This window comes from Camponotus floridanus, unplaced genomic scaffold (assembly GCF_003227725.1).
Source record: "Camponotus floridanus strain SB8 unplaced genomic scaffold, Cflo_v7.5 scaffold199, whole genome shotgun sequence".
In the NCBI taxonomy this organism is placed as follows: domain Eukaryota; kingdom Metazoa; phylum Arthropoda; class Insecta; order Hymenoptera; family Formicidae; genus Camponotus; species Camponotus floridanus.
The window spans coordinates 237,651-263,074 of NW_020229324.1; the positions used below are offsets into that span (position 1 = coordinate 237,651).

The 25,424-nt window shown below is 32.5% G+C and overlaps 1 protein-coding gene across 1 annotated transcript in view; it reads right to left on the bottom strand.

Moving 5' to 3' along the window:
• Positions 1 to 25,424, bottom strand: part of LOC105249373 (homeobox protein Nkx-2.4-like) — a 46,986-nt gene that overhangs the window by 18,008 nt on the left and 3,554 nt on the right. The window contains exons 2-3 of the mRNA XM_025407963.1: positions 15,852 to 16,153; positions 217 to 303 (exon numbers count right to left, since the gene is read on the bottom strand). Coding sequence (XP_025263748.1) covers positions 217 to 303; positions 15,852 to 16,153 — 389 coding nt within the window. The remainder of the gene's footprint in view (positions 1 to 216; positions 304 to 15,851; positions 16,154 to 25,424) is intronic.

The following is a 25,424-nucleotide window of genomic DNA, read 5'->3' on the forward strand; positions in this document are numbered from 1 at the left end:
TGAATCGTATAAACTATGCAACTTACGCATTTATTAAATAATAATATGCACAATAAGCATTTAATTAATTAATTAATTTGATTGTTAATTAATCTATTAGATGTAATTTATTTTCATATATATTGCATAACTCGCAAAGCTCATATTATAATTCAACGAGCGTTTTATCCTTAATCTACGATACGAAACTTTGGTATATGAAATTTGTGCATTTACCTGGTTTTGGGCGTTTTGCTCGGCCATAGCTTTCTCCTTTGCTTGCCTCTTGCACTTGTACCGGTGATTTTGGAACCATATTTTCACCTGCGAAACAAACAAAAACAATTAAGTCCTCACCGAACGGAGTGATATTAATAGTAATTATATTAAATAAATTATTATCGCACGTTGAAATTTTGCAACAAATAGAAAAATAGAGAATTTTTTAATTATTTTAAATTATCCTTTTAATTAGATAATTAAATAATTAATTAAGATTTACACAATTTCGACAAGATAAATTAACAATATGCATCTACATGATTTCTTTTGTTTCACGATTACTGATGGATAACGAAATCTTATTCTTCAATTATTTACAAATAAATTTTACAATTTTAGAAATTTGTAATTTAAAAAAAAACTTGATATGTATCTAAAATGACTCTTTCATTGGATTTTTGAGAAAAAATTGATATCGTAGATAAATCAAAGAATATTAATGTGAAAGATTTTTTGACCTGTATGATGTCAGTCTTTTTTTAAATAAATATGGAGGGTTACTTGAGACATTTTCAATTAAACATATATCAAATAATTAAACTTTTCCAATTACAAGTTTAATAACGAAGAAGCAAATGCGCGAAGAAACGTGCCTGAAGAAAACACATCCTAGAAAATACACCAGTTCCACAAAGATCAGCGACTTCGAGTCGCTCTTAAGTCGAAATAAAACGAAGGACATGTCTCGTACGCGAACTATATCGCCAGGTAGGGTCCCTGAAATGTTTTCTCAAAGGCAGGCCTTTGTCAGACGCGTACTTTGAACCGGCCTCTAGCTATATTCCAATCCTCTAAGTCCGTAATCCACGGTTAGAAATCCGTCTTATTTTTCTTCGAGAGGGGAATTTAACGCCTCGTTCACTTTATGCGGATACTCTCAATATGCCGTAAAAGAGGGAAGAAAAAAAAGAGATTACAAAGTCTCACAAAAGATTTCTCTATCGAAACTTTTTTGCGCTTTATTACGAATTTTGCAAAACAATCTCGTTGAATTATACTTGCGCTCTTTCCGAGAAAAAAATATTCGCCCTTAATCTTGTCAAATTACAAAAATATTGTATTTTTCAACCATTGCACATACTTGAAAAGTGTCCTAAAATCAATAAATGCCCTCTCGATTATTTTATTTTTTACGACAAATTTAATACTGATTTTTCTTTAAAATTCTAGCAATCTTTATACGAATTACTTGCTTACGCTTTTTTTTGGCTATTTAAAATAAAATATAAATAACCTACATATTTGCATAAATTTATTCTCCTAAAATATAAGAAATTTTTAATCTTTCGAACCGACATATGCGTGCATTCAACGAAAACTATTAAAAATTGAATCATAGTTATAAGATATATAATATGGCTCGTTGTTTTCGTGGCCGGACCACAATGCGAATGCGATTAGACCGCCTCTGTGAACCGTGTATAATGCATATAGCGCGGATTATAACGCGCCTCTGTCATAAGCAGATGTCGATCCCGATTTCGTTCAGGCGGCTGCGCTCGCTTAGCTCAATTGCCGTAAAAGCAGCCCTGAGCGACCCTAATCGCACGCGACTGCTCCTAGCTGATCTGCCTTCCCTTTTCTCCCGTGTGTTCTAAATTGACTAAACTAAATAGGGATTCCGCGATTAATTTTTGTCAATTGATTAGAATTGAGAGAAAAAAATTAAACCGCATTTCTTAGGAAATAATTTCTTAGAAAATTATTTTTTAATTATACACCATTTCTTATATTTTATATATATCGTTTATATTTTATTTATATTTACAGCATTTCTTAAGAAATAATTTCTTAGAAAATTATTTTTTAATTATACACCATTTTTCATATTTTATGTATATTTTCTTTTGTAAAAATACATGCATTAAAAATCCATACAAGCAATGGACGTCGCATATAAATTCAAAATATATTAAATATGATAAATCCGAAGCTTATATATGCTTTGAGAATCTCGAATCTCTCTCCCTCTCTTTCTCTTGTTGATTGATTATTTTGTGAGGTATTTAAGGCTCGTTTTCACATCTTAAAATTCGTTAGATGCCAGGATCCGTGATCGATGCGATAGAAAACTCGGCTACGCGCGTGTCGTTTTGATTTTTATCGGTGCCGGTCCGTGAAGCGCATATGTTACCGCGTGTAACCTCGTCGAGTGGCTGTTGTTATGCTGGCGAATTTCGTTCCGTGAAGCCGCGCAACCCCCATTATATCCGAGTTGCGTGTGTCGGGAATGCAATGAAAGCACTTTAAGGGGTCCGTCCGGCCGATCGCGTCTCGAGAACCCGCCGCCGTCTGTCTAATTCTTTGAATATTAGCGGGATCGACTCCACCCTCGAAAATTCCTTTTTACCCCTCTCGGGTCTGTCGGTTCCCGAGCGTGGTTGGAATACCAGTGGTCGTGAATGACCCGGGAACAATTGTCCTTCTCTACTATTCTATTATTTCATCCGCGTCTTCAAATTCGCACTGCATTTTGCGTCATTAGATCTAACTTTGTAACACACAATTATAACTTGTAAAGATGTTCATAATTAATACCCATATTTAGTTAGCAAAGTAACTAATTCTATAGAAAAATGTATGGAGACTATAAAAAATTTTTTCTAATGACACGAGAAAATTAATACTTTAATTTTGATTGTTAAATTTAATTTATGTACAATATTATATCTGTGAGAAATCCTCAATGTATTACACTTTGTGTTGTTTCCATCATTAATTTCCGATCGTCACATATCAATTCCAACAATTTGCACTGCAGAGATCCAAAGAAAGGCCCAAAACGTCTATTAACTTACAATAAAAAATATTTTAATATTTTATTTTTTAATAATTTACAATAAAAAGTATTTTTTATGCACAAATTATCGCGCGTTACTCTCATAGCCTATTATTGGAGTTTTTAGTTTGACACTTCAGAGTCTTATATTAGATTAATAAATATTGAACAAGTAATGATTTATCAAAGCTCTCTAGCCTCTATTTTAATTTATATGACAGAAACAAAATAATATCAATTCGATAATGATATTAATAAAGAATATAAATAAAGATACAGTATCTATTTAAGAAAAATTAATTTAATATATTTTATAAATAATTCCAATCATTTCTTGGCAAATTGTCATTATTTTATATTATTTTTTAAACAGAAGGTATATCTTATGGATTTTATAATTATGCAAATAATTTGTTCTGTTACTTTTATGTATATTAAAACCTTAGCGTAGCTCATAATTTATGTATGTGTTTTATTTACTCAAAATGATTGAGAATAACTTCTCTGGAATTATCGACAAAAATAAATTATGCAAATTTATCTCATCTTGAGCAACATTAACGCGAAAGAAACCAGCGTTTTCATGGCTCTTCCCGCCATTCGTGCGTGAGTTTTTATGCGCGCTTTGTGGGACGACCGGTTTCGCGTAGGGGTGAGAGGTCTTATTTAAAAGCCGCGAAAGAGGTACTAGACGAGGAAAGTACTCTTTCGCTGCTCCCGTTCGTTAATTCCTTTTCTACCGATAATCCACTCGAGGCCCGTCGAGTTTTCGGCTACGCCGAGTTACGCCGCGCCTCGACTTGGAGAGATCTACAAACAGTCATTTACTTCTGCTTCGCGAGCTCACATGCGGGATGTATGACGCAGGAATTGTGTGACGTAGATCTTCTAGATCCGCGCTTACGCGGGATTTTAATCCCTTCTCGTATAAATTGATCTCCTTTCGCGATTCTTTTTTCCGCTCAAATGTTCGAAGTTTCAGCGCGAGATGCTCGAAAGAGACGCGTCGAACGGAACAGCTGATCCGGCATTTCTAGCATGTCGGGTCTTCAGGTGTGTAAGCAAACATTGTTATGACTTTTTTGTAACGTGAAGAGGGTTTTATTTATTTCATCTATAATATTAGATGAATGATATAGTTTTTAAATATTGATGAGATTATGAAACATTGTGAATCACTATATCGTTGATTGATTCTTCCGATAAGGTTTGATATAATTGTGATCATTATACAATCATGACTTTTTCACTGGTTTTCGATAATACACTAATTCTATTTAAGAGAATATATGAAGTATTAAAAGAGGAATTTTTCCGGGTCTGTCCATTTTCTATGGAATAAATATAATATGTGTTGATATATCTGAATTTTTTATGTTCGTATCAAACTTATCATTTTCTTAAAACATTTTTATATCATACCAACCAGTTATATTCTTGAGATATTTTCTATAATTTTCTCTCTATTTTTCTAAAATAATATTTTAAAAATTTTATTTCTGTTTTTATATTTATTTTATAATTAGTTTATATTTTATAATTAATTATAATTGGTTTGATCAGTGATTTAGTCACTGATTTTCAATAATAACACTGATTCTCGCTTCAAGAGAGAAGAATAAGTAAGAGGTTTCCTGATTTATACATTTTTCATGTAATAAATGTAATACATTATAATATGTATTATACAAAATTTTTGTGTCAAACTGATCATTTTTAAAATTTATTATAGTTTCATATATTATATCAGCAAATTACATTCTTGAAATACTTTTTGAAATTTTCTCTCCTTCTTTCTATTTCTTCTGAAAACAAAATTTCTAAAAATTTTTATCTCTATTTTTACATTTTATAATTACTGACAGTTAACAATGTGTGGCTGATCAAGATGAAATCTTACTGTCGTAATCAGTGAAACGTAGGAAAGCACAAGTGTGAGCGATCACTAATCTTCGCTGAAATTTTTCACTAATCAATGACAGTTTCACTGATTTAATTTGAGAGAGTCAGTTCTTGATGCGAACACGTCGCACATTTTCAGCAATAATCAGCAATAATTTAATCGTGTAAGATACATTACACGTACATACTTTGTTGTACGTATGAACTTGCGTTAGGTAGATCCAGACTCTACATGTGCGTTCGTGAAAGATTCGAAACGATCGAAAGCGGCGAGCGAATTGTTATTTCAAGGGAACTGCCGTCCGTCAGTCCGTTTGTCCATCGCTCCCGCCGCGATGCGGTGTGTAAACAGGGAAAGTTAAACAAGATAGGGATATATAACTGCTGTGTACGTAAGAACGCGACGAGCAGGCATGAAATTCAAGGCTAACAATGTCGACCTCGAACGACAAGCGCTTTGATGTGTGAATTTTGTCCATTGAGTTCTAGCATCTCTCTCGTCGCTGATATTGGAAAGAGAAAGAGAGAGGGAGAGAGAGAGGCGGCTTTTTCGAGTGATTTCAAGTAAAATCAAATTTTATTTTATGGTACAGCATTTTGCAGAATTTTTGACAGTGCTATGAAATAAGATCCTCTTTATGGCCGCACAGTTATTTTAATTTCGCAAATCTGTTTGCACGCGATAAACACGCGAGGGAGTGCTGGATAAAACGAGATGACTCATTTATGTGTAATATATCGAATAATTCGTGAGTGAGTCTCTTTCAATTGCAGTATTATATAGAAGATATAAAGAGATAATATAGTAGATATAAAAAGAGATATTAATATTTAATTAAATGAGATAAATGATAAAATATCTCTACACTTATAATAATATTTACACATAAAAAAATTATTATTATATTGATATTTCTTAATATAATTACACAAAAATAAATTTCTTAAATTTCGCATTAAAATTAACGGCTTCAAAAATTGAAATCTCTCGTAAAAATATAGCAAGAACAATAAAATAATGTTATAAACATATTTTTCATATTTTATCTTTAAAACTATATGAGATTTTCATATAAATATATGCGTTAATACATTAATTTATAGAAAATTTATTAATCTATAATATGGATAATATAATAATAAATATAAAAATGTATAAAGATACAAGTTTTTTTGTAAAGATTGTCTTAAAAAAATTAAGCAAAGTACTTCAAGAATGCATTTTTGTTAGTATAATATAAAATTACTAGAGTAATTTAAAAAAATAATAATTTTAACACACATGAAAAATTCAAACACACATCAAAACATTATATTTATTACATAGGAAATATTTAGAAGGCTCCTTAATTATACCTTTTATACTCTCTTAAAATGCGAAATTAGAATTAATATACTATTACTAAAAAGCAATGAATAATTATTAATGTCCTTAGTTATATAATTGCAAATTAGTAAAATTTCACTTTAATTTTTATTTCAAACAATCAGTAATATAATGGCTATTTCAAAGTAATGTTTTAAAATGCGCCTAATATTTTTTATAATATTATATAAAATATAAACTTTTAGCAATATATCTTCTTAATAAAATATTTTTGAATTTGGTCAAGATTTTTATTTAATTTTTTGATTTGACATTTTAAGAGTAAAAAAAGTGTGTATGTGATTCTTTGAATAGCTATACAGTTTTATTTCATATATGTGTATTTGGGAGCTTTTTAAAATCAATAACACGTAATCCAACATAAATAGAAAAAACTTTACGAGCTATAGTTTACAAATATGTACGATACGACTGATTTTTCAGCGAAGTTTCACTATCAGTGGGAGAAGAATAATTACGTTGTTTCTGATATACTCAGTAATTTTCAAAAATTTTGAAACTCTTGAAAAATTGTCATTATTTGTAATCAATGATTTTTTCGTTGATTCAGTTTAAGAGGGTTAAATGAGCGATAATCATATTAAAGATCAAATCAGAACTTTATCCGCGGCGAGAATCAAGTGAATCATGAAATAACATAAAGTGACCGCTATTCACAGGTAATTTGGAACAGCAGTCTATATTTATCTTTGAGGAACACGCTGGTCGTACCCAATTATAAAAAAGACTCCACTAACGGGGGATCCGACTAAAATTTACTTAACACGAGGCTTTCCGATTAACTCTCGTTGAGACGAGTAAATAACACGCTCAATATCATATAAAAGGTGAACGAAGATTGTTCTTTCTTCTAGACAAGCTACAAGTCTTTGTGATCTCTTGTAATCACGTTCTTCGGGCTAATTGATGGAACAAATCTGCTTTCAGGTGTCACGAATTCAAACAATTTCGAGTATCTAGATCACGTCGGTTTATTTTTTAGGATTTGAGGTTAGGTTAGGTTAGGTGGGAACAAAATTAAATCATTGTGTTTTTTTAATTCTATCACTTATCGATGAAATCATTCACGTAAATCATTATCACAAATATGTATAAAATTTGTGTATGACGCACCATTTTTTATAAGAAAAGTATAGTGAGAAATTATGAAATAATTTATTTACGTTTCAATAACACTGAGAAAAAAAGATTCTTTTTTCCAAAACCATCTTATAATTGTCTTTCATCTTGTAATTTAACCTTCACCTAATCAAGTATCTTTATCCCCAATTAAGAATACAGAATACGAATATAAACGCGCCATTTGTGAAACGGAATATGAATTTTCATTAACGCGAAAAATTCCAACGTGTTATTTCAAACTGTTAGATTAAGTAGACTGTAGTACCTACATGAGAGCAAATGTACAAGCGGATCAAATGTAACTCGAGCTTTATATCGCTCATTACATCCTGCAGCATTGTTCCTCTCATTCCTCATCGTAAGGATCTCTTACCCAGGTAACGCGTGTCGCCGTTTGACATTAGTTGGCTCATTGAACGCCGATAAATCTGGTGGGTGGCGCGCCACCAAGTCAAGGGGCGCGATTATATCGCACGCGTGTGGTACGAACGCGTCGACACGCGTTCGGGAAGCATCGAGTATCTGTTAGCCTCTGCTCGACAGAGTCGAGCCCTAGGTAGATATGTAGGTAGGTGGGCGACGAGAGGACGGAGAGGTGGGGGCGCTTAGAGTGGACGATTGATCAAGTTAGCGTAACGTCATTACGTCGCGAGTACATCGGGGGTTGACGGGCGGGCCTGGATGTCCCTCGCCCCCTATCCTCTCTGCATCTCCCTCTTCCCTCTCGCTCCAGGGTACAACAGCCTCCTCGGGCAATTTCACTCGACACCAACCTTCGGATTATCCGGCTGGTGCCCTATACAGCCTCGAGTCGGTGGGTGGTTCTCTCGGTTGGGGTTCCTTACTCAAACGAGCCGTGTGACACCATCACGTCGAAACGTCACCATGATCAGTCTTAAAGTCGGGGAAAATAAATTTGTAAACAATGGCTGCTTCACCGCAACTGTTGTAAAATTCGTGAGCCTGATTGGTGTATGCTCTTCAATTTTGGCTGAATCTAAGAGTATACACCAATCAGATTCACGAATTTTACAACGGTTGCAAAGTAGCTTTTTTTGCTGAACGCCAATGTCTTATTTGCGTCCCATGTTGCGATTGACACCATAGCCAATTATATCGACCTGTGCCTAGAGTAACTAGCCTACCGATTAACCAATCAGAGTCCTATTTTGAATTGGTCAATCGGATCCTACCCCTTATTTGCATATCGAGATAAATTAAATTAAATTTTTCGAACAATTATTACTTGTCGAGACTTTTTCGCTTTTTTCCAGAAGCCCTGGAAGAGGACGGCACATGCGAATGTCTGCAAAGTGTTCGATGAACTCCCCACGCGACGATGAACCTGCGCGAATACCGGGATCAACTAACGTCAAATTATGATTAGGGCTGTTAATTGTCCCGTGTTGACCCTGCTGAGTGGTAGCCCGAGGACAAACACGATTCCGCCTCCCTTTTGTTGTTTTAACTCAATGCCGAGTCGGTCGGAGATGACTTACCGATTACCCAGCGTGATGCCTGAAAACCAGGGGTCTTTCAGCCCCCAAATAGAAATGACTTTCTGGTTACTGTGAAGCGATGCGTAAAGTAATTATGTGTGTCTAAAGAAGTGCAGCATATATGTATATGTATATATCGCGCGGCAACAGTGATTTTACTCTAATTTCTCTTACTTGATATCCTATTTTATCTAGATATGTATAAAAGAAAACTATCAATTTTATATGATATAATTAACATAGGTTTTAAATAATATTCTTTATTTGCGAATTTTTTTTCTTTAATTAGAATCAATCTTATTGGCATAAAAATTATTATTTGCCACAATCTTTCAACCTTCAACAAATATTTTTCCTCAACTTGTTGTTATCAATTCGTTCGAATAAAGTCAATTAAAAAATTCAAGAATAAATTCTTATTCGAAAAGTTATTATTAATAAAGGCTCGACTCTAAATTGCTCAAAAATTTCATAGATGAAAGATTACTCCATATTTGATAAAAGAAAACGTTAAATCTCTATCGACACGTAGATCGCGCTTTTTTTCTCAATTCGGTTTTTTAATTTTAATGTCTTTTCAAGCGCAAAAGGAAGATGATGCGATAAAGGGAAAATGTCGTTATATAAGAGATACTGATGTTTGCGGCTCGAATATATGCACCCTCACGGCATAGGTGCCCAGAATGCGTTCAAAGTTACAAAGAACTCGCTACAGGACGAAGCACAAGAGACTATTTTTTCTGATATACTTCAAGGATTATTATTGACAAATGGACATATAACAATTTATTATAGAAAGTAATAAAAACATATGTTAAAACACACAACACATGCATAGAAATAAAATTGTTATCGTTTCTTATGTTAAGATACTTTAATCTCTGATTGATTTTAAAGTAACATTCTTTTAGTCTAACAATAAGTTACATATCTTATCCTTATAAGAAGAAAGATTTGATTTTATAATTTATTTCATTATACAAAGTTTAACATACAAACTCTCTACAATTTTGAGTCTCATAAGAGTATGATTATCGGTAGATTTTTCTCATTAAATACAGCAACAATCTTGTAAAGAGAAAAAAGAATTTGGAGATATTGAAACCTAAATAAAATTAATCAATTAATTAATATATTTTTAATAACAATTTTTATTAACAATTTTTATTAATTTTTAACAATTTTTATTAATTTTTAATATATTTTTAATAACAATTTTACTTTTTGCAAAGTGCATTGTGTGTTTTATTTTAGCTATTTAGAGAGGAAGGATTTAGGGAGATTTTGGCAAAACCATCGAAGACTCGACAACTTTTGCATTAATCTGTAGGCATGATGCCAGGTCAACCTATGCGCATCACTAGATAGGTAAAGAAGAAAGAAGCGTAATTATGTCGGCCACATTCTGCCCGTGCGGATAACGCAGCGAAACGCAGACTGCAAAAGCCAACGACATATTCATGTGTGCGTTATTATGCGAGGGTGCCGGGAGTACACTTGAGAGATGTGCGCACGCGTTGCAGGACGTTCAATTAACCGCATGCATTTGACAACCAAGAAATTGCCGCTCGTGTACGACTCGCTTAAGAAAATACTTGAAAATACCTGAACTCTCAGTTATTTATTTTAATGACTGAAAACTTTATACTTTTTGGAGCAGAAAAATAGCAACGAAAGATTTTTTAGAGACTCATATAGAGATTCTTATGTACAGTTCTCATAGAAATATTCCGTCAATCATGACAGGATTGTAATATCTAAAATGTAAATTATTTTGTAATTGAACTTAACTTTTATAATAAATGTCAGTTGAATCAAAAATTTTAACTAGAATATTAGATATTAAATAATTGGTTAAATTTATTCTTTAATATCTTTAATTAGTTAGTTTTGTTCTTTTTGCTTTCTAAAAGTGAATCAGTGCAAAAATTATCACTGAAAAATAGTAAATAGTAACTGATTACAGCAGTTATAAATACTGTAAATCAGTGATATTTTATTGAAAGAATCAGTTAATAATTTTGACTGTTTCAATCAGTAATATTTCTCAATATCAGTAATATTTCTTTCTATCGTCAGTAATATTAAACTATAATTCATCTCTTCATAATTTTCATTAAGTCGTTAGACATTTATTTGTCCGACTTATATAAGATCGATTTAATACCTGAAGTCTCTCTATTGAGATTATATCAGAAATTAAATCAAAGTAATACTTCGAATTTTATCTGTCGCTCTTTCCAAACTTTATATAATTCTTATGACTAAAACTAAATAAGAGAGAGATAGCGATAAACGAACGAACTAGCGATTACTGGTTTTACAGTGAAATTTAGTGCTTTTATAGTGAATTTTATTTTAACTGACTATAATCACAAACACACACACACACAGTGAGATATAAGATAAAATAACAAAACAAAATAACAAAAAATAACAAAATAAAATAACAAAACAAAATAACAAAATAACAAAACAAGCGTTTCCACTGAAAATCAGTAAAATACTCACTGATTCTCAGTGAAATCTTATTTTACTGTTTAAATTAGTGATATTTTCACTGATTCACTTTCAAAGAGTGTAAAAACAACAGCGTATACATATGCTGCGATTTTACAACAAGAAACAAACTGTGTGTCTATTAAAGTTGATTCCAAACAATGATCCCAGCAAACACCAAGTAATAATTATATAATTGATAGTTGTAATTTCCCACTCAACAATGTAATTGTTACTTAACCCATTCAGACCTGAATTTTTTCTGTAATGTAAAAAATTATTGAATTAATTTTTATTGATGCTAAAGGTTTAAAACAACAAGATATATATTTTTTTTCGAGATACATATATATATTTCTTTTTCCACCGAGAGATCGCAGGGAAACTAATTCTAAAAAATAACTATTTCACATGATTTTAAAGTTTTTGTGCATAATTGTGTACATAGAATCTGAATGGGTTAACACATAACAGTTATATAACATGTAACAATTATATAACATGTAACAGTTATATTGTTGAATAGGAAATTATAACTACAGTTATATAACCTGTTACTTGGTGTTTGCCGGGATATTGCGTAGATTGATAATTAAAATATCGAGCTTGACAAGTAGTATACTCCACTTTTTAAGGAGAATTAACCTAAATTTCTGTTCTCAAGTCTACAATAAAAAAAGTAATTTTGCACTTTATTCTTCCATATTCTTGCGCTCTCGATGTAGATTTAATATTTTAACGAAATTCAAAATAAAAATAAAATATATACACATAATACCCACATATTTACGAAACTTGTTAGGTTAGGTCAGGTTACGATAAGAGACGCAGTATCTCGATAATGAAACTTTCGTTGAGGGAAAGTTGACGCACGCGAAGTTTTAAACAAGATGAAGTGTATCTTGGACACACATTGATACACCGAGAATGTATAATTGACGGATTCTGAAGAGGGGAGGGGAGAGGGAATAGGAACGGACGTTCCCTGGACCGGAGATCGCGCTGTCGATCGCGTTTTGTCTCTCTTGTCGATAGATCTCGACAAGGGCGGCAGCGGACGTGTTTACACGGCATTGAGCTCGCCCTCTGCTCCACGGGAGCAGATCCCTCTTCCGATGCGCGCGCCATGGGGTTGTCGACCGCAGCGTCACGGGGATGAGACCCCCGGGGAGCTCGATGTGGTACGCAAACCCATTATCATGATTATTATTCGCGTAGCTAAGTCCTAAGATCTCCTCCCTCCCTCCTCTCTCGTCCGACTTTACTCCAGCACGATTGATGCGACGTATCCTCCTTCGGTAGCGAGCTCGAACGTTTCCGGATCGTGCCGCGATCAACATAAGCGCGATTTTGTAGAAATATCTCAGGAACGGGGATTTTTTTTTTTCGATTTAACGCGATAAAACGAATAATAAAAATAATCGAAGATGAAACTATATCTGCGAAAAATGGCGCTTATTTCCAAAACAGATGCGACTGTTGCTATCTTTTTTCGACGGAACTTTTTCGGAAAAAAGGTAGGGATGAAGGCTACGATAGGCGGATTCTAGGAGGATCGGGGGGGGAGGGGGTGAGGGGGGTGAGAGGGTGAGTGTAATTTGCCTCTAATGCGGCACTCAACGTAGCAGCTGGCTTCACCGACCCTCTGCTTTTCCATTCGCCACTCGGCCGCAACAGTAGCGATAATAATAACAATACCGGTAACAATGCCAGGAGTGGCTAGGCATTGTAACACCGCGCCGCGCGAAGGACAGGGAAGGAGGGAAGGTGCGGGGGGGCCCCGAGGTACTTGGAGTAACAATGCGAGCGCAAAATGGAGGGACACATACCCATCTGCGTGTGCCCCGTGTCGAGGGAAGGGACGAGGCGAGAAAGAGAGAGAGGGGGGGAGAGAGGGGGAAAGAGAGAGAGAGAGACGAGATAAATGCAACGCATCGTCACGCGCTCCGATATATATCGTCGCCATTTATTGCAAAGTTGCATTCGCAAAAAGAGAGAGAGAGAGAGAGAGAGAGAGAGAGAGAGAGAGAGAGAGAGAGAGAGAGAGAGATATTTCCTTTTCGAAATGGCGGGCAATCATTCTCGTCTGCAATTTCGCGAGCGATCAATACCGCGTTAAGCTGTAATTATATAGGAGAATAAGATGTCGCGGAAAAAATTATCGGTTATAAATAACCAGGTGAAAAATATATATCATTTTTATCGTACAATGTAAAAGATTTTCTTTCCATTTTTCCTCCTATTTAAAATTAGATGTATTTGTTTTTATTTTTCAATCTGTTCGCGATCTCTCGTAAACGCGTCTTTATTAGATTTATTCGAAATATATCGATAATACGAGAAAATATATTACATGCAAATCAAAGTAGAGATGTAGCTCTAGAAAAAAATCGATTAATGAATGATTTAATGAACCTTGTAAAATTAGGGAGAATTGAAACTTTAATTGTGTTCTTCATACACTCAACAATTATAAATAATTATAATATTGTTTTACATATAAATAATGTAATTATTTATAATTTTATTATAAATAATAAATTCTATAGATCTTTCATATGCATAAAAAGTGCGATTATACATCATACAGAGGGAGATATAAAAACCTGAATCGTTCTCTGCGATTCCTCCCCTTCCTGTCATCTCCGACTTCGGTATTTTTCGCGACCGCCAAAACTCGTTACCGAAACTCACGTACCGTTTTTCTGCATTCGTGTCGAGCATGCCTGAAAATCCCGGCTGATTGCAATCAGACCTTTTTGCCGACTTCCGTGCTTGACTCGGAATCGACTCGTCATCGTCGCTAGTGCCAAGGGCCTCGCGCGGACGCTCGACTTCCGGTTTAAGGAAGCCCGTTTCCGTTTTAAAGTACGCTCTCGAGTATGCAGTTTTCTTCTCAGACTCTGCTCGATTCGAATTTCGTGTTTCCCGTCAAATGGTAAATATTTATCTCTAATCAACATTAGTAACAACGAGATTTTTGCGATATTTATCCCCTTAAAGATTGATCAATTAAACTTAAACTTTATTTCTCGGAGATATGTGAATTATAAATATATTAAATCTAAATTTTAAGTATGTAAATTATATACGTATTCGTAACTTTTTAGATATCTCTCTAAGATATATCTAAGATATATAAAATCTAAATAAAATATATTAAAAATAAAATAATAATTAATAAAATATATTATTATAATTATAAAATTTAAATAAAATAATATACATATACATAAAATTATATATATATATATATATATATATATATATATATATATAAATAATATACATAAAAGGTGAAAATTCGATTTATGAGATAAAACTATCTTTTTCTCGATACAGAGCAATTTATCGGATTCATTCGAATTTATTTTAATCCTTTACTCAATCTTTTATATTTGAATTACAAGATCTGTCAAATATTATCCTATTGAAAGCTGCTTAATTTCTGAAATAAATCTTGACATAAATATTTTTAAATATGACATCTTTTTAAAACCGCTTCTATTAAATAGCCGCGTCCCGTGTTCAACTCAACAGACAGTTAAGATGCCTTTGATGTAAGTTGATTTGTATCGGTAGTATTATTGTCCATGGAGCGCCACACACATTACACGCGATGACAAACGGACGATTCGACATTCGCGCTTATTGTTTTCAAAGGGCTGATAAGTGAATTGAACCGCAGACGGAGAGACGAACAGTAGACGGAACGATAGACCGAACGAAGGGGAGACCCACGAACGAACGCAGGATGCGGCCAATGAGCCACGTAACAATTATTTATTGTTGCCAGATTGGATGCGGTGCCGCATTCAACCGGCCGGACCTATCTGCCTCCGATGAAAATGAACGCATTGGTTAAAATCGGCCATCCTATTTGTCCGCTAAACGATAATTGCATAATGCAGAGCTTCGTCAAGTAATAAGATAATTATACGTCGCATATCTCCTCGACGAATTGTTGCGCTCTCCGACTGATTTACGTGCTAAATATAGAATATATGAATCGGCCATGAAATTATTCCTTTGCATACTTGGAATATATTTCTTTAATAAAAATACGAAAATGGGTCACTTCATTTATCTCAATTTTTCACCTGATCGAGCTTTAAAATTTATTAGAATAAGCCTGATTAAAATCGATCGTAAAATATACGGCTTTGTTATCTATATTTATGTCCTTTAAGTTTGCGAAAAGTTTTTTTATTTTTAAATTCCTATTTATGTAAAAATTATTAGACATAATTATAATATAAATATAAATATTAATAAATAAATATATAACATTAAAATATTAATATAACATATAATAAAATAATATATAATAAATATATAACATTAAAATATTAATATAATAATTATATATATATATATATATAAAATTAAATTAATGACGTACCTGCGTAGGCGTTAGATGAATTAAAGACGCCAGATGCTCCCGTTCGGGCGCGCTGAGGTACTTTTGCTGCTTGAATCGCCTTTCGAGCTCGTAGACCTGGGCCTGGGTGAAGAGCACGCGTCTCTTCCGTCTCTGAGCGAGGGGGAACTGCATCGCGCCGACGCCCATGCCGACGCCGACCCCGACGCCGACGCCCACCCCCATCCCCGACGACTTGGTCACGTCGCCCATCGACTGGCCCACCGAGCAGCCGGCCATGTTGGTCCCGGCGCCCGCCGCCGCGGCTCCCATCAGTCGCGAGACTGCAAAACATATCCAAGAAATCGGGAATCGTACTTTGCGAGTGTTCCTCTTCTTCTCATAAATCGCGTTTTTGTAACGAAAAATTCTTAAGATCAAATTCTTTATGATTCCATCAGCTTTAGCTGTTTCTTTCTCCTCCTTTCTTTATGTAAATAAATTTACTTAAATTTGGTGTTAATAATATATTTATATATTTAATATTTTCATAGCTTTTCTACTGTTTAGGTAGCAAAAATTAAATCGAATAAATAAAACTACTTAAAAAATAACGAATAACATTAAAAAAGAGTAACAGAACTTGTAACGAATCGTTATTACAAGTTTTGTTACTCTTTTTTAATGTTATTAAAGAACCAAGTTTGTTAAATATTTGATTTACATTTAATTTAAATACATAAATTAATATATCTGAATGTAAACCAGATGTTTAACAAACTTGGTTCTATGATAACATTAAAAGTATAATAATTTTGATAATGAAATTTCAAAATTTAATTTTTATCATAAAAAACTTATTTCAAAAACATTGCAACAATCTTTTTTATAATCTTCAAAATCTGTTAATGAAAAAGAGATTTTTCTTAATTTTTTTATTATTTATAATTTTGTATAATTTTAAAATCCTGATGCAATACGTTAATTTATAAATCAAATTTGTTTTTGGAAAGCAAAAGTTTATAAGAAATATAATTTGATTTAAATAAAAGCTATTAAAATTGTATCAAGATTATTTATTAATTTAAAAAAAAGCCCTTCATGTGTACTTATTTGCATGGGAAGCATGTCATAAGTTATATAAATTCGAAAAGTAACTTGTAAATTTCTTATTCATTATCAAAAAATGTAACGAAATTATTTTTTACCTTTACAGGTAAGCTTCTCAATCCTATAATCGATCATGATACGCAATGATTAAGAAATCACATTATATAAATTCGAAAAGTAACTTGTAAATTTCTTATTCATTATCAAAAAATATAACGAATTTATTTTTTTCCTTTACAGGTAAGCTTCTCAATCCTACAATTGATCACGATACGCAATGATTAAGAGATCACACTCCCGTTAACAAAGAATAATAAATAATATTGCGTGAAATATACGTAAGATATAAAAATAAAAATTCATAAAAAAAAAAAATTCAAAGTTATTACGCGATGACTTTATCGTAAGGATTATGTATCTGGATTATAACACAGTCACATTTTGTCGCGAGTATATCGCCTGAGCGATTTTATTCGAGCTACCGAAAGTTATCCAATGGCTCCTTGCGAGCGAGAGCGGTCGTCTATCCCTTGTCAGTTGGCGAGGAGCTGTCAAAGATGAACCTCGCGCGGACAAAGGGAACGATTTAGGCGCTTCGAAGTGCTACGTCACCACGGTGCACGGGAGGTCCCGGGATGAAGTCCCGAATTATTATGCCCACGAGAACGAACCGTATTCTCCGAGCCGTCAGTCGAGCCGAGGGCGAGAAAGAAATACCACTTGAGCGCAGGAACAAACACCGTCAAATTTGTTTACCTCCGCTTTTGGCTGGCGCGCCCGTCCAGGAGAAATCGTGGAGCCCCGAAGAGCGTATAAACGAAAGCAATACTATATTATTGCTCGCGAAAAAAAACGGTGGATTCCTCCTTTTTTTTTTCGCGTCGGGATACCCCTCCCCTCTCATTACGCGGATATCCGGAGCGAGTTGTACACGATAGCCTATATTCGATAGCCGATTCGAGCACTCGACCATCACCTCGTCTCTTTCAGCGTTTAGTCGACTTCTCATCCTGCATTTGAATTCATCAAAAGTGACTTGCTTATCGCACCAGGTTATCGGGGGGTGTCTCGTCAAATCTTGTAAAAAAATTTCTTAAACTCTTCCAGGTATTTTTGTTAATAATTTCAGACGATAGAAATATTTTAAAGAATTTTTAGAGAGTGTAACTTTTCTAAATAAAATAAAGAATCATTTTGTGTTAAGTGCCAGATTTTTGCAAATATACTGAGAAGAATTGAATAGCATTTTAAATAAATATTTTTCATTTATTTAATGTTTTCATTTTTCATCACTAAAAAATTGCAATAAAGAATATATATTCAATATTTTGTTAATATACTAAATATATTTCAACATATACATAATTCAATTTGGCTCATCGACGAACTGCTGATTGTTTACAATATCAGAGGAAAATTATCAAAGGGAGAATTTTTCAAAAAAATTTCTCGAATATAAATAAAACTCCATGAGATTCTCTAATTTTTCCAAATATAAAAATCCCTGAGAATTTCAGATTTTCCATGTGATTTTTCGAAGGAATACCCTGATTATCCTATCTAAAATTTTCCAACAAATTTGAATTTTTGAAATATAATCTCTTAACGATCTTCTCTAAAGATCCTTGTCTCTTCAATCTTTCCCTATTTATTCGTAAATCACATTATTATAAATTTACATACGATTCCAGAGATTACCCCTGCGAGAAGCCTTTTCTATTGGGATGCAATTATTACTTGGCATTAATGATTGCCTGGAAATTTCTCGTAAATCACACCGACGACGTAAATTATCACGTTCTCGCTCTCTGATGCGCGAGAGATCCCTTTTAGGGATCCGCTTGTCAGCGATCACGGAGAACAATGGATACGAGATGTTTCGATTCGTAACTTCTGCCAATACACCAAGGCAGAGATCCCGAGATGTGAGAGATGGGCGAACAACGCGCGTGCAGGCAACTCGTTAAATAAATTGACGTTTCTCCAACGTCTACCTGGCCACCGGCGTCGCGGCTCTACCCTCGAGAAGTCGAACAGCCGCATCGTTTCGAAACGTAATTATGTGGCATGGCAAGTGAGGGTGAAATCGCCGCGCCTCGGTCCTTCAGCTTCCAATTAGGTGACAAAAGCCGAAGATTTCTCGCTCCGAATCATAGACCGGAATTCGTGCGTACCGCCCACAGCGTGAAACGTGTCCAATCCGAGGCTATCTCGTTTAATTGCGCACAATTAATTTCATTCCATGTATTAATTTGATAATTATTACATAACTCCGATATTAGTTGAGTTTAATTCCACTTGTCTTGTGCCTTGCAAAGTCCTTGAAAAGTCGTCTAGCAGTTTACGTAACCTACAATTTGCGACAGAATTTTACTCGCGTGATTTTATATTATGCACAACAGACTGCAAAATTTTTTTCTCTATTTACGCGTAGAAAGTAAATTAGTTAAATTAGAATCAAGAGAGATTTTAAAACTCGGAATCAAGTAGAATTCAAATAGCATGTGTCTTCTAGATCGGTTTTCTAAAATCCTCATATAATTATATTGTATATTTCTCTTCATAATATTATCTTTAATAGAGAACCCATTTCTATAATTGTCAATTGCTAATCGTGATAAACAAGCTCAATAATAAAGGAATCATACTGTTGTTAAGCGCGGATGTTAGATAAAATATGTGCGTGTAATGCGGTTTATAAAAAACGTAAAAGAGAGACTTTAATGATGCGTGACATGAGATCAGAAGCTTTTAATAGAATGTTGTTGAAATGCAAATCACGAACGCGTAACAGTACGTTTGATCGGTACAATGTATCATTGAAAGACATTAAACTAGTAACAATAATACGCAGGATTTATCAAGGAGATTAAATAAGGAGGAAAAATATTGTGATAAAATGCAATACAATTTTTATAATTGATATTTTTATTCTACTTTTATTTTATATATTTTAATTTAATATTTAATATTTAATATTATATTTTAGGAAGAAATATTGTAATTATTATTATTCAAGTATTTTGATGTACAAAATAAGTGAATAATCATTAAATTTACAATTTTTTATATAATAAATATTCTATAATATATAATAATTTTGATATAATTAATATTTTAAAATGTATAACAAATATTTTAAAATGTCGTGTTTTGTTTACAAGCATAATTTATAGTTTTACAGTTTAATAAATGTTGTAAAAAACAAAATATTATTCATGTGATTGATATTGTAAAATTTTATCCGTGATTGATTCATGATAAATATATTGATGACTTTTGACATACGGATAATATATAAAGATTAATTAAATTCTATAAATAAATCGCGCAGACATGCTTACAAAAATTTAGATTTATTCATTATTCATATGTTAATAAATTATGTAATAAGGATTTAATATATATATATATTTGATTATTTATTTATAAATTATTAATAAATCTTCTAGAATTTTTTTAATCATGTCTGCATGATTAATTTATGGACTTGTTGATTTTTTTATTATCCATATATCGAAAGTCATCAAAGTGTATTTATCAGGAAGTGATCATGGATAATTTTATATTACAAATTACACACGAAAAATACATTATCTTTTACAACATTTACTTTAAAGCTGTAAATTAAGCTTGTAAATATATAATACGAGAAATAAGTAAACATTTATTATACATCACTAAATATTTATTATATATCGCTAAATTATTTTCTAATAAATCTCCATATTACACTTTCTATTCACAGCCACGTAGGCTTTGCCATTTTATAATTGCACCATCGAATTGGAACTAAAAATTCGAGTGGCAGGATCGCGGAGACAGCGATTCATTTGAGGAGGATTTTTTTTCGTGTGTTTATCTTGCGAGGGGGAGAAAAAGAGGGGAAGGGGGACGAGAGATAAGTCTCGCGAAATCGAATTCGAACGGCGTATTCGCGTATATCCCTGGACCTTTAAACTCGAGAGAGGAAGAAGATCGGGTCTCTCTTCGCTTATATTTGTTTAACTAAAATCCTCGGCGCGACCGTCCAGCGGGCTTTCTCGAATTCTGGATCGATATATATATATATATATATACACGTATGTACGATGTGCGGGCGAGATCGCCTCCATCCAGAGTGGCGCGTGCGACGGACGAAATTCCACTCGGGACGAACGCCTGTTGACACAGGTCCTACGAGAGATGCGGCGCATTGTTGGCCGACGATGGTATGCGTCCCATTCTGTGGACACTGAAACGCGAAACTCTGGCGCGACGTCCTTCTGAACATCCAAATGGATGTCTTCCCCGAGAGTGTCAAAGCTGCCACGTTTTCCCGCCAAGACATTCTCTCTTTCTCTCTCTCTCTCTCTTACGAGAAGATCCTTTTGTCAAACTGTCTCTCGCTTAAAGAGTATCGTTGTGACTGCAAATTGGGCTGCTCCATCTCTGTTTCTCTTTACTTTACGGGTAATTGAACTTGAAAGGATACTCGTATCTACGGGGCACGCACAGGAATCGATTTAAAATATCTCTTCTCTATCAAAATACGTATCGGAAATACCGTTGAAAATATTGACATGCGTAAGACTCTGACAGGAGAATGAAACTCGCGTTTATCTTAGAATCACGTTTTTCCCACCTAAGAGAGATGTATAATACTTCAAACTGGTAACGATATATATCATAATCTTACAAATGTAATTGTCGAAAATTAATTATGCAATTTTATTTTTATTTTTGCCGAGGATATATAATATTCTTTTTCCAAAATTTTAAAGTCAAATATTTTTTGTACATCCAATTAGCCTTTTCTATTTAAAGAAACAGATTAAAAAGTGATTGATACACTCGATAAATGAAGACGAATATCAAATAATTGAAATGGAACCGATTTTTTTTAGATCTAATCATCTTTAGAACGCGTTTTCGTTAGATTGGATTTGTAATCGCTCTTAAAACCAGGAGATTTCAATTCTATGAATATACTCTATACGTAAATAATATCTATTTATTTAAAAAAAAAAGTCTAAAATATAAATCAAAATACATGATTGAAATAATTATATATATATATTATAAATATATTATGTATATATTATTTATATATTATTTATATAATATTTATATATTATTTATATAATATTTACATACTATTTATATAATATATAAATATTATATAAATAGTATGTAAATATTATATAAATAATATATAAATATTATATGTAAATATTATATGTAATAATAATATGTAAATATTATATAAATATTATATAAATATTATATAAATATTATATAAATAATATATAAATAATATAAATATAAAATAATATATAAATAATATATACATAATATATAAATATTATATATAAATATATATTTTCTTTGAAAAAAGAGAGCTGTAATATTACAATCTTTGCGGTGGAATAAACTTCTATTTCCCTAAATGCGTTATAATTTGTTCATGAGACATTTGCACACATATTATCGCACATCGACACTTTTTCAACGGATAGAAATAAAATGTAGTCTCCTTCCGTAGAGCACTTTTAGAGACGGTCGTGAACTAAGAGATGCATCTCTTCTTACCAATTAATGACGGCGCTTTTTCGTCAGCTTTGTAACGCGAGACCGACTCTCATCGATCCCTAAATGGAGCTAAGATATCCATGATCCTGTTGCTTACAAGCGCCGATAAAAGCGTGATGGACGTGACTCTTAAGAGGCGGAAGGAATAGCCGGTTGTGCGAGGTAGATTTTTTACCCGAGAATACAATGTATACATATATATATATATATATATATATATATATATATATATATATGTGAACAATGCGCACTCTCTCTTTCTCTTTTTCTCCGGAAGAAGCGTCTCTTCCGGCATTTCTTCGCGGAGAACGCAAGATATACGATCAATTCGATGAATATATATATCCGATAACGATTGACTCGCGCGCGCGCGTGATTCTTAAAGATTTCACTCGTCAATTTTTCCATCGGCGATTAAATAACAGGTGTAGATCGTCCGTGGTAGATGCCGGTTTTCATGCTAACGATCGTCAGACAGAAACGCGCGTCTTTGAAGGTACAGCACACCGTTCGTATTCTATGAAACTACGCCGTGTGCCTCTCCGATAAATACAGACCCCTCGAAACTCATTTAACAGGCTGACAGAATGACTGTTTGCATTCGATAACTCGGTAACGTTTAGCGGACAAACTAACTGTCCGTAATCCGTCGAAGCAGCCACTGAATTAATCAATATGTAGACGAGGTACGCGAAGGCTTTTTGTGCTCGTCCGACGAGCATGTAAATGTGCGCGTATGTATGTGTGTGTGTAAATGTACCTGATAAAATATTCCCTCCATTAAAAATCGTAAAGCCATTTAAGCGAACAGACGAAGATAACAGAGTCGCATCGACATTGAATTCTTAACTGCGAGAGCTTTTCATGAAAATTTAGCGGACGGCTCGAAGCTAAAGAGCATTGTATACGTGAAAGATAAGATAAATAAATTGCTCCTTTACACATACAAAGTGTCAACGTATGTATTGTATAAATAAAGCTAATAAGGTACATTTGAGAGAAATATACCTCTCACTCGTATTGATAATGTAATCACTTCAAGACATATCGTCTTCGGGTAAGAAAAATAATTAGAACTGCATTCAGTCTCTTTAAAGTAATTTTTTTTAAAATTTTTGTATCCTCTTTGTTCAGCCATCGATAAAGCCATTAAATAAAATGGAATTAACTTTCTAAAAAATAACGTATCGTGTTTAGCGATTTATCGTACTACGAATTAATTTCTAATTTGCTTAATCTTCATTGACTTTGCATTGACTCTATTTTTTTGACCATTTAATATTTCTTTAATAAATATAAATATAATTATCTATTCTTTATACACAAAAATGACTTAAATTTTTGAAATTATTACACAAATTGCAAAAAGATGCTGATGTGATCATGTATCAGATTTGATACTTTAATAAAATGAAAAATGTAAAAAATATAATTAAATTATTACTATTATTTTACTGCAGATACGAAATATATTTATTTTTTAATATTTTGAAACATAATTGTGTTTCGATTATTTAGAAGGAATATTTGATATTCTCTTTCGATCAATTCGAATAATAGAAAAATTTTATATTTAATACATATAGTAAGTGTCATCAAAAAGACATTTTGCAAATATAATTTCTCTGCAAGTATACTTCTATAAATTAATCATAATACATTGTATATAAAAGTTGTCAAAACGTATTGATAAAATACTTCCGTTTTATACCTATAGCATATTGAATATTTCAATGTAATCATTATTTTCTAATTAATAAAAATTAAATATTCACTTTGAATGACTCGGTGACTAATTTTGAAGATTCTCTTTGAATCTCAAATGAAAATGACCCCTTACACAATTGGTATACTTTTTTATATTTACAATATCAAACAGTATATTTATGAGAAAAACTTGTAAACTACATTTTAATAAGAGATTTTAATAATTTCATAAAGTTCGAATAAGATATATTGAGTGAGATAATTGTTTTTTTTTGTTAATCGACAATTCAATCGTATTAATATCTTGTTTCTGATTCTACATCAATATATATGTAATATTTTTCCTATCTTTCGCTCTTATAAATTACTTTCTTTAATTTTTTTATAAATCTTTCTGTAATTATATTCGTAATATCTGCAATTATATTTCATCTGCAATTATATTAATTCTTTTAGCTTTTAGTTTTTTCGGACCCATCCATCACACATAATTCATAAAAATACTTTTAAAAAATCTAAATCTCTCGAAAAATGTTTCTTATATATGTATAAATCATAATAATTCTTGCAAATTGTTCAAAATAAGCAAAAAATTTTCTAAACTTTATAGAAAATATTATTTTTTTTAATCATCTATATAAATTATTTTGACATTTTTTGATGACAGATTCTAATATTTTATGGCTATAAAATAAGGATTTTTAAATTAGAGATTGCGAAAAAAAGAAAAAAGAAAAGAAAATTAAATAATGTTTTGATTTTATTTTCATAAATTTTATATTCTAGTCTTTCGTTTTTCATAAATGTAAGCATATAATTTTATACACTGCAATTTTTAGAAAATATTAAATTATTAACTTTTGAGACACATTTTCCGATGCGCGTATCATATATTTGATAATTAATATCACTTCAATGAAAATTTCAAAGATTACATATATGTATATGTTCAATTTTCTCTCGAGTTTCCCATCATATCAAAGACACAACTTGACGTTTGGTTACTTCTTCTTCCGCAAGAAACGAGACAAAAATATTCAAAATTTCTTATCTATAAGAATCTCTTTCATTTATGATTATTTCATTATTATATATATTATTATAAATCTTTCACTACATCATTTTATACATGTATATGCGTCTGAGAAAATGACCTTAATTCTCTAAGGGCGTACATATATATCTTCTATTTCTTTCAAGACACTTTTCAACGTACAAAAATCCAAA